The sequence below is a fragment of the Hypanus sabinus genome, chromosome 14 (assembly GCF_030144855.1).
Source record: "Hypanus sabinus isolate sHypSab1 chromosome 14, sHypSab1.hap1, whole genome shotgun sequence".
NCBI lineage: Eukaryota > Metazoa > Chordata > Chondrichthyes > Myliobatiformes > Dasyatidae > Hypanus > Hypanus sabinus.
In genome coordinates this window covers 105,678,586-105,688,985 of record NC_082719.1, presented here as the reverse complement: position 1 = coordinate 105,688,985, position 10,400 = coordinate 105,678,586, and the positions used below count along the sequence as shown (strand labels likewise).

The window sequence follows — 10,400 nt, the reverse complement described above, 5'->3', positions numbered from 1 at the left end:
CTGACAGGATGTTCCCTAGGACCTTGAGGGAAGTTAGTGTGGAAATAGGGGCTTTGACAGAAATATTTCAAAAGTCATTAGAAACGGGGATGGTGCTGGTGGATTGGCGTATTGCTCATGTGGTTCCATTGTTTAAAAAGGGTTCTAAGAATAAACTTAGGAATTATAGGCCAGTCAGTTTGACGTCAATGGTGGGTAAATTACTGGAAAGTATTCTTAGAGATAGCATATATAACTATCTGGATAGACAGGGTCTGATTAGGAAGTCAACATGAACTTGTGTGTGGAAGGTCATGCTTGACAAATCTTATTGAATTTTTTGAAGAGGTTACGAGGAAAGTTGTGAAGGGTAAAGGCAGTGAATGTTGTCTATATGGACTTCAGTAAGGCCTTTGACAAGGTTCTGCACGAAAGGTTAGTTAGGAAGGTTCAATCGTTAGGTATTAATATTGAAGTAGTAAAATGGATTCAAAGTGGCTAGATGAGAGATGCCAGAGAGTAGTGTGGATAACTGTTTGTCAGGTTGGAGGCTGGTGACTAGTGGTGTGCCTCAGGGATCTGTATTGGGTCCAATGTTGTGTGTCATATACAGTAATGATCTGGATGAGGGGGTGGTAAATTGGATTAGTAAGTATGCAGATGATACTAAGGTAGGTGGCGTTGTGGATAATGAAGTTGGTTTTCAAAGCTTGCAGAGAGATTTAGGCCGGTTAGAAGAGTGGGCTGAACGATTGCAGATGGAGTTTAATGCTGTAAGTGCGAGGTGCTACATTTTGGTAAGAATAATCCAAATAGGACATACATGATAAATGGTAGGGCATTGAAGAATGCAGTAGAACAGAGTGATCTAGGAATAATGGTGCATAGTTCCCTGAAGGTGGAATCTCATGTGGATAGGGTGGTGATGAAAGCTTTTGGTATGTTGGCCTTTATAAATCAGAGCATTGAGTTGGGATGTAATGTTAGAATCGTCCAAGGCATTGGTAAGGCCGAATTTGGAATATTGTGTACAGTTCTGGTCACCGAATTATAGGAAAGATGTTAACAAAATAGACAAAGTACAGAGAAGATTTACTAGAATGTTACCTGGGTTTCAGCACCTAGGTTACAGGGAAAGGTTGAACAAGTTAGGTCTTTATTCTTTGGAACGTAGAAGGTTGAGGGGGGACTTGATAGAGGTATTTCAAATTATGAGGGGGATAGATAGAATTGACGTGGATAGGCTTTTTCCATTGAGAGTAGGGGAGATTCAAACAAGAGGACATGAGTTGAGAGTTAAGGGGCAAAAGTTTAAGGGTAACACGAGGGGGAATTTCTCTACTCAGAGAGTGGTAGCAGTGTGGAACGAGCTTCCAGTAGAAGTGGAAGGTAGCAGGTTCGATATTGTCATCTATAGTAAAATTGTATAGGTATATGGACAGGAAAGAAATAGAGGGTTATGGGCTGAGTGCAGGTTAGTGGGACTAGGTGAGAGTAAGCATTTGGCACGGACTAGAAGGGCCGAGACTGCCTGTTTCCATGCTGTAATTGTTATATGGTTATATTTATGAATGCAGGTGGAGTGGCAGGTAGTCTAGAGGAACCAGGAAGTCACAAAGGCTAACATATGAGCATTTGATGACTCTCAGCCTGTACTCACTGGAGTTTAGAAGAATGGGGGGGGGGGGGGGGGAAGAACCTCATTGAAACCAATCAGATTTTGAAAGGCCTAGATAGGGTGAATGTTTCCTCCAGTGGGGGAGTCACGGACAAGAGGGCACAGCCTCAGAGTAGAGGGACGTCCATTTAGAATAGAGATAAAAAGGAATTTCTTCAGCCAGAGGGTGGTGAGTTTCCATTGTCATAGACTGATGTGGAGGCCAAGTCATTGAATATATTTAAAGTGTAGGTTTATTAGTAAGGTTGTAAAAGGTTACAGGAAGAAGGCATGAGAATGGGGTTGAGAGGATTAATAAATCAGGCATGATGGAACGGTGTAGCAGACATGATAGGCCTAATAGCCTTAATCTGCCCGTATAGCTTATGATCTTATTGTCCATTAAATAGCCCAAGGAAAGCTCATTAAATAGTTGGCTGATTCTGTAGCACAGATCAAGGTATTGCCTAGACCAATTGTCATTGTTACATTCTGTACTCAGTTACTTTTACATCACAGGGAGTGAATCAAATTGCCTCTAGCTTGGCTTCTATGATAGTGGCCTCATGAAAGAACTGAAGTGAATCATTTGTTTTGCCTTTATGTGCAGCCAGCCACTGGGTTCTGCTATAACTGAGATCAGGAAGTCTCCTCTTTCATTTAGCTGTGCCGTTCATGATTCAATGTGGCAAGACTAGGATTCCAGATTGATCAACTGGCTGCAGAATCACTTTGCTCTAGGCTTCATTTTCAGATAAGGCTTTCTACACATCTTGCACACTCAGACTGATCTATCTCAATTGAATGTGATAATAGAAGAAGAATATGCTGGCCATTGCACAAATACATCATGAATCTTTACTATTTAGCATAAGGGCCGGCTCACACAATACAACAGATAAGGCTCTCGATGTGAATAAAGGATTTTGAAAATAGTGGAACAGTCATTCCCCCAAAATCATAATGGACAGATAGGTCTGTAAATGCTAGACTGGGGAGTTTAACATCAAGTAGATTGACTCACTGCTTGCACGAATAGTTCGACAACTAAGTCCTCCAAGTGTCAACCAATAAGTCAGTTGACACGCCTCCATTAAAACCATAAGACACAGGAGCAGAATTAGGCCATCTGACCCATTGAGTCTATTCCACCGTTCAATCAAGGCTGTTCCTTTTTTCCCTATCTCCTCCTCAGTCCCATGCATTGACCAGTGGACAGGTCACCAAGCTACCACTGAGGACAGACATTGGACAATGAACATGACTCCAAGCCACCATTGATGCCAGAAAATGGCACATCACCCTGAGATAGTTTTGCTTCCCTGTAACTCTGTTCTTTACGGGCACTCCAGCATGGAGAAAATACAAGATTGAAAGCCCTTTCTTCAGTTGTCAGTGAAGTTAACACATTACACTCAAACACAAGACGACAAAATAAAGAACTTCAGAATTAAATGTTTATTAGTGTATTCACTGAGTCCGCATATACAACAAGCTGGAAGCTCCTTTTCCTTTCAAGTTCCCAAGTTCTACCAATACAGAATTCTACTGGTAAAACAAGCTCACAAATAGAATGGTAAATGCTCTAAAGAGTTGGCCATTTTCTAGTTGGTGCTGCTTCCTTCCATTTCCAGTTCTCTATGGCAAGTGCAACCTTCTTCACTGCCCTGCAGGCAGCTTTAGCTTCCTCTGAGCTGATCCATTAACACTAGCTATCTTTGCTCTCAAAACAGCTATCACCAGCTGCACTGAGAAAGTACAGCACTAGTGTAATATAGAGGAAATAAAAATGGAAAATAAATTTAATATCCTGCTACTGCCACAGAAAAAAGGAAATTATGACAGAAGGGCCACAGAATCATTACTAAGTTGTACATTTGGTGTCTATATTACAAGATACACTGCCCCTCAAAACAACCTGGATTAGAACACTAACCTCTGTATACTCTAACCATTTTGAAGTACACAAGTTTATAGTGTTTGAGGAACATGAACAACATATAGAGTAATTATCCTGATTTTGTTCTGAAACTACAAGGCTAATTTTGAAGCAGTGAAAGTAAGGTGAACCATTTGGTGGGTTAATCTCAAATGCAAATCAAAACTGAACTTAAAATACTGCTTCAAAGACATCTTTACATAGCCTTTTTAAAAATAATTAAGACACTTGATTCATACGCATGATGAGATAAATTCAGAATATTTAACCATGTGGAGAAAAACAACAATGGCCATTTTTTTGTTTAGCTTTCACTGGAGTAATCCAATGTTCTGGAAGTACTAAAAAACTTGATCTTAATATTTAGAATAATGAAGGCATTTTGCATTTCACAGTTAACATTCAATACCTGTAACATGGTACCCCAATGACAAAATGGCTGAAGGGAGCTTTACCCTTGCAGCACAATACTCAATTAAAATTGGCTTTGAAACCATTACCTATAGGCTTATCCACCCTTACTATTATGTCACTAAATTAAACTTCATCTAAGTGGCAAAGCCTTCTTGTATATACTGATCAACTGAACGAGAGATAACATTCAGAAGAGCAGTGATTGACATAATGCAAGAATGTGAAAACCTTCAGATTACCAGATCCATATTGTGAGCAATATACATAGCTGATAAAATTTTATAAGTATTCACAGCACCTGGGCACTGCTATTTTCAGAAACAAGCCCTGTACATCAATCCTGGTAACTCCAGAAACAAACCACTCTACTGAAATTGTGTTGCTGGATTAGCTCGGTGTTGTTCTTCTATTATCCCTCACCCAAATTAATGGGTGAATGCACATCAAGTATCACAAGTGCCTGAGGTTCATTAATAACTTGTACAGCAGCTCAACTACTTCAACCTATGTCTTCTTGCTATATATTTTAGAATAATAATTTAATCATTGTTAAATTAATTTGTCCTTGCCTCCCCTTATATTTACGTAAAGGATTAAAATATATCAGATAATTAACACAATTTGCAATTAAGACAGCCAAAGGAATCCCCTAGATAATGACGTATTTAAACAGAACAGCAGTTGCAAATAGGAAGCATAATTTTAATTTTCAAGCGCAGTATTGGATTTGATTTAATTTTGGGAAAATTATAATTGAGACTTTGTGAGATTTTTGCTCCTATAGCTACAGCTTAGAATTACCTTGAACTCTTGAAGTATGCACGAGTAAAACTGATATCGTCAGGGATGGAGTAGAGACATTTCTCTTGCAACTGGTGGTACAAAGTTAGCACAAGTTGCTCTTTCATGCAGCTCAATTAAAAAAGGGAAACTTCCCTGAATTGAAAAACTGGACATCTTTTCAAATTACCGAAGAATTGGATTTTAGATTGAACAATTTGGTGAGCTTTATTTAATCTTAACTTGCTAAAGTTAGCTTGTTCAATAATGTATAAACAAGAATCTTGAACAAGTTTACCTGGTTATTACGTTTAATTTGTCCTAGAATATGTAGAGCCATTGTAATGTTGATGAAACCATTCAGAATATTTCCAGACCGAGTAGAGATTGTAGCTGCTCTTGTGAATGCTGTCTGTTCATAGTATTCTGACACATTTAACTGCAATTGAGATATGGTAACGCTCATTGAAACACAGATCAAGATTTTCTTTTGTGTGGCTGTGTCACTTTAGGGAAATTATAATTCTTATAACAAAGGGAGAACCTTACCTTATTTGGTAAGGTTTACCAGAATGTTTAAAAAGACAGCTGTTAATTGACGAACCTCTTGTATGTAACTGAGATTCTCTCCATTACAGTTGCATATGGATGTTAACTGTGAATTTTAATGTTGTCCTGCAGCAATGTTCTTTTTATGTGATAATTTAGGTCAGGGATAATAAAACTCAACAAGGTGCTTAAGTGGATGATATCAAGTGTCATTCCTTTTAATTTTGTGTTCATGAACAGTCTCTGGGATAACACACAAGAACTGCAACAGATAAGCTGTTCAGGTCTGTTGACTGGACTTCGAGATTTTAGGTCCAGTTTTGATACTGAAATAGGTATGTGGATACTTAGGACATGCTCGAGCAACGGACAGACGGAGATCCCATCTGGGTCAACACTTTGTCAAGCCACTGCAAGGGACCATTCAGGTGGAGTTCAATCCAGCAAGGAGTGCTCGTCACGGTCTGCCGCCTAGAACAACAAAAGCAATTAGCACTGCAGCCAATAATGTCTGTTGAGAAAGCAATGGATTTTTAAAACAGCTGTAACAATATTCCTCCCTTAACAGCAATATTTTCTCAATACTTTAATGGTTGAAAAAATTGCTAACATAAGACCATAAGATATAGGAGCAGAAGTAGGCCATTCAGCCCATCGAGTCTGCTCCGCCATTCAATCACGGGCTAATCCAATTCTTCCAGTCATTCCCAATCCCCTGCATTCTCCCCATACCCTTTGATGCCCTGGCTAATCAAGAACATATCCTCTCTGCCTTAAATACACCCAATGACTTGGCCTCCACAGCCACTCGTGGCAACAATTCCACAGATTTACCATCCTGCCTAAAGTAATTTCTCCGCATCTCAGTTCTAAAAAGACGTCCTTCAATCCTGAAGTTGTGCCCTCTTGTTCTAGAATCCCCTACCATGGGAAATAACTTTGTCATATCTAATCTGTTCATGCCTTTTAACATTTGGAATGTTTCTATGAGATCACCCCCGCCCCCATTCTCCTGAACTCTAGGGAATACAGTCCAAGAGCTGCCAGACGTTGCTCATACAGAAAAAATTTCATTCCTGGAATCATTCTTATGAATCTTCTCTGAACCCTCTCCAATATCAGTATATCCTTTCTAAAATAAGAATCCCAAAACAGCACACAATACTCCAAGTGGGGTCTCACGAGTGCCTTATACAGCCTCAACATCACACCTCTGCCCTTACATTCTATACCTCTAGAAATGAATGCCAACATTGCATTCGCTTTCTTCACCACCAACTCAACCTGGAGGTTAACCTTTAGGGTATCTTACACAAGGACTTCCAAGTCCCTTTGCATCTCTGCATTTTGAATTCTGTTCCCATCTAAATAATAGTCTGCCCGTTTATTTCTTCCACCAAAGTGGATGACCATACACTTTCCAACATTGTATTTCATTTCCCGCTTCTTTGCCCATTCCCCTAAACTATCTAAGTCTCTCTGCAGGCTCTGTTTCCTCAACACTACCTGTTCCTCCACCTACCTTTGTATCATTGGCAAATTTAGCCTCAAATCCATTATTACCATAGTCCAAATCATCAACATACATTGTAAAAAGCAATGGTCACAACACCAACCCTGTGGAACTCCACCGGTAACCAGCAGCCAGCCAGAATAGGATCCCTTTATTCCCACACTCTGTTTTCTGCCAACCAGCCAATGCTCCACCCACGCTAGTAACTTCCCTGCAATTCCATGGGCTCTTATCTTACTAAGCAGCCTCATGTGCGGCACCTTGTCAAAAGCCTTCTGAAAATCCAAGTACACTACATCTACTACGTCTCCTTTGTCTACCCTGCTTGTAATTCCCTCAGAGAATTGCAGTAGGTTTGTCAGGCAGGATTTTCCTTTCAGGAAACCATGCTGGCTTTGGCCTGTCTCATCATGTGCCTCCAGGTACTTTGTAATCTCATCCCTAACAATTGATTCCAACAATTTCACTACTACTGATGTCAGGCTAACAGGTCTATAGTTTCCTTTCTGCTGCCTCTCACCCTTCTTAAATAATTACTCAAATCTGCATTATAGTAATTAGAAAAAAATCCATTAGTTGTAAACTTTTTTGAAGTGAAGTTTCAAGTGGTGAAATATGCTTTTCCCTGCTTGAAAACTACTGAGACCATGTTTTATAATTTTCATATGCATGGCTCTTGTAAAATATACCTTAAAGTTTGACAACTAGAGATCATCTCATTAGAAGCATTATGTATGCTTATTTGTATGATGAATCATAGATTGAAACACCAAACAAGGAAACAAATTTTCCATCAACATTGAAAAAGAACTGTAACTTAAGAGTGATGAGTGGGCGAAATGTGACACAGGCAAACAAGACTTCTGAATCTTAAGAACAGAAAATGTGGAAAAAGTGACCAGGAACAAAAAAACTGTAAGGCCATATTTATCTTCCATCAGTTGTATAAGTTCAACAGTGCATATTGATGAACTAACAGGACCAATGTCTCAAAATTAAATAAAATTAGGACCAAATTAAATAAAACTTCTGCTTTAAGATGGTGCCACCAAAGATGTGCGGCAGCTTACTGGTAGTTTGAAAGCAAGAGAATTAGATTAAAATAATTATTAATAACACTTTTTTTTGAAGTAAATTCTGGTAAACTATCACCACAAGCAATGAAGAAGCGCGTGAAGGCGAAGTGAATTAGCTGGGTGTGCCCTGCTGGTGAGTAACAAAATTGGCACACTTGGAGTTGGAGCCAAGCAGACACAGGGCCTCCAATGAGAACGAGTCAGAGGGGAGAAGACGGAACAGAGGAGTTTCTACACCCATCCAACTAAACTGCATACGAAAGTGAATCACTATAAATGCCAAGCCAACTTGGAGAGATTAAGAATTGCTTCTTTGGCAGCAAAATCCAGGTCCTGGGTGGTGTGTTGAAAGCCCAGGGTGAGGCCCTAGTCCTAATGCAAGGTACTATCCACAGTTTGGACAATCTAAATGCCGGCCCATATAGACTGGAAAGAGAAGGTGTCGAGAGTCAGGCGAGAATGGATTGCTCTGGGTGCCCTGCCAATTTGGAGAGGTCAAGAATGGCTCCTTCGGCAGCGAGGTCCAGGCCTGGAGCAATTTGCAGGGCCGGGTCCTATTGTGAGATTTGGACAATTTAAATGCCGGCCCAGATAGTCTGAGGGCTTCTCGCTCTGTGATGTTAAGGCTGTGAGACTGCACCTGGCTGCTTTGGTTCGTGTCTGTAAATTTTGCAGTGATTTGCCTCACTAATATGATTAAATAAATACTGAAGCTCTGGGCCTACTCCAGGCTGCTCAGGGGATTTGCAGCTAAAGTCTCAACTTGGTTCGGAATGCTGCTGTTGCTTCGGAATGCTTCTATTATTTATATAATTTATTTTGTGTTTTTTTTTCCTTTCTCTCTGGGCACTGGGGGTAGGGGGAATTGGCCTTATTTTTTTAAAACTGGGCTCTTTTAGGTTCCTTGGTTTGCAACTGCCTGTAAGGAAACAAATCTCAAAGCTATATAATTTATACATTCATTGATAATAAATACACTTTGAAACTTTAATCACCTGTTAATGTTCCATGAGCTTCCTATGAATTTATTTTGTTTAACCACATTTTTGCACATCCTTCAAATCATTTTCTCTTTAAGCTCTTTACTAGCTACTCTTTAAAGGGAAGACAGAGATTTATAGCATTACTGTTACATTTCTTACCTATATTCAGCACCCCATCCTTTCACAAAACTCATTCTAATTGTGCACATTCTGGTTAATTGGTAAACTGCCTCAAAGCCCTGGTTTACAGACTGGGCCAGGAGTGCTGCAAACTCCTGGTTATTGAAGATTTTCAGGTTACACCCTAGGAAACAGAATTTAAAAAAATACCAAATTATATTGGTAGGTAGAGTAAATACAGAGTATTCAAATATATCATCAGAATCTTAAAATATTGCAAATTATTCTTCTTCATGTATGTATAACCAGCCAAAATTAGTGCATTACTCAGCAGGTCAGGCAGCATCTATGGAGAAGGATAAACAGCCTGACACTTCATGCTGAGAGCTTCATCGGGGCTAGAAAGGAAGGGGCGATGAAGGCAGAACAAGACAGTGGGGGGGGAAGAGTGCAAACTGGTAGTTGGCCGGAGCAGGTGAGGGGGAAGGTGCCGGGGGGGGTGGGAGAGGAAGGTCATATGAGAAGGCAGGAGTGTAGATGGAAGGTGCGAAGGGATGAAAATCTGATAGGAGGCTACAATGGACCATGGAATCAATGGAAGGTGGATAACCAGGAGTTGGGCAGACCATGACTACAGGAGAAAATTGTGAGAGGGTCACCACAATAGAAAAAGAAACTTAAAAAATGAAAAGAGGCACGGGGGGGGTGGGGAGGGTTGAAATTAGACGGGAAGGGTTACCAGAAAATACAAAAATCGATGATTAGGTCATCAGGTTGGAGATTGTAAGGTGCTGTTCTGGCCTCATCAAGGCAGTAGGAGGTCATAGACTGACATAGTGCGAGAATGGGAAGGGAAATTGAAATCTGGCCATTGAGAGATCCTGGTCATTGTGGCAGGCAGAGCAAAGGTGCTCAATGAAGCATACTCCTGGTCTGTGTAGAGGCCACACCAGAGACAATGCATACAAAAGCCACCTCATCAGACTTGCAGGTGAAGGGATACCTCACCTGGAAGGACTGTTAGGTCTGTGAATAGTGGCCTGGCGAGTCATTTATTGTACTGGTGCTCCTGGTGTTGCCTCTTTACATTAATGAGACCCGATGCAGATTGGGGGACCACAGGGAGCGCCTTTGTCTATCTTACTACTCAACACATTTTGCCAAATAGCCACGAGTACCTAAAGGCTGCTCTATTTATCCCTATGCTGTCACTTGCATGAAAACTAGTTACCAATTCAACTTTAAACAAAAACTTACTTTGAATTAGAATAGGACTAATTTTAGAAACTTCATCCCCAGATAGTATAGGCATAGGCATAAACATTTAACCAAGGGTCACATATACGTAGATTCCGGACTAAAAAGCGCACCTTATTAAAAGCCGCACGCT

General features: G+C 40.3%; 1 protein-coding gene across 2 annotated transcripts in view; it reads right to left on the bottom strand.

Moving 5' to 3' along the window:
* Positions 1-3,079: 3,079 nt before the first annotated feature.
* Positions 3,080-10,400, bottom strand: part of smad2 (SMAD family member 2) — a 127,351-nt gene continuing 120,030 nt past the window's right edge. For both annotated transcript variants that reach the window (XM_059989765.1, XM_059989766.1), the window contains 2 exons: positions 9,050-9,194; positions 3,080-5,789 (listed from right to left, as the gene is read on the bottom strand). In XM_059989765.1, the coding sequence (XP_059845748.1) occupies positions 5,666-5,789; positions 9,050-9,194 (269 nt within the window). In that variant the 3' untranslated portion in view covers positions 3,080-5,665. The remainder of the gene's footprint in view (positions 5,790-9,049; positions 9,195-10,400) is intronic.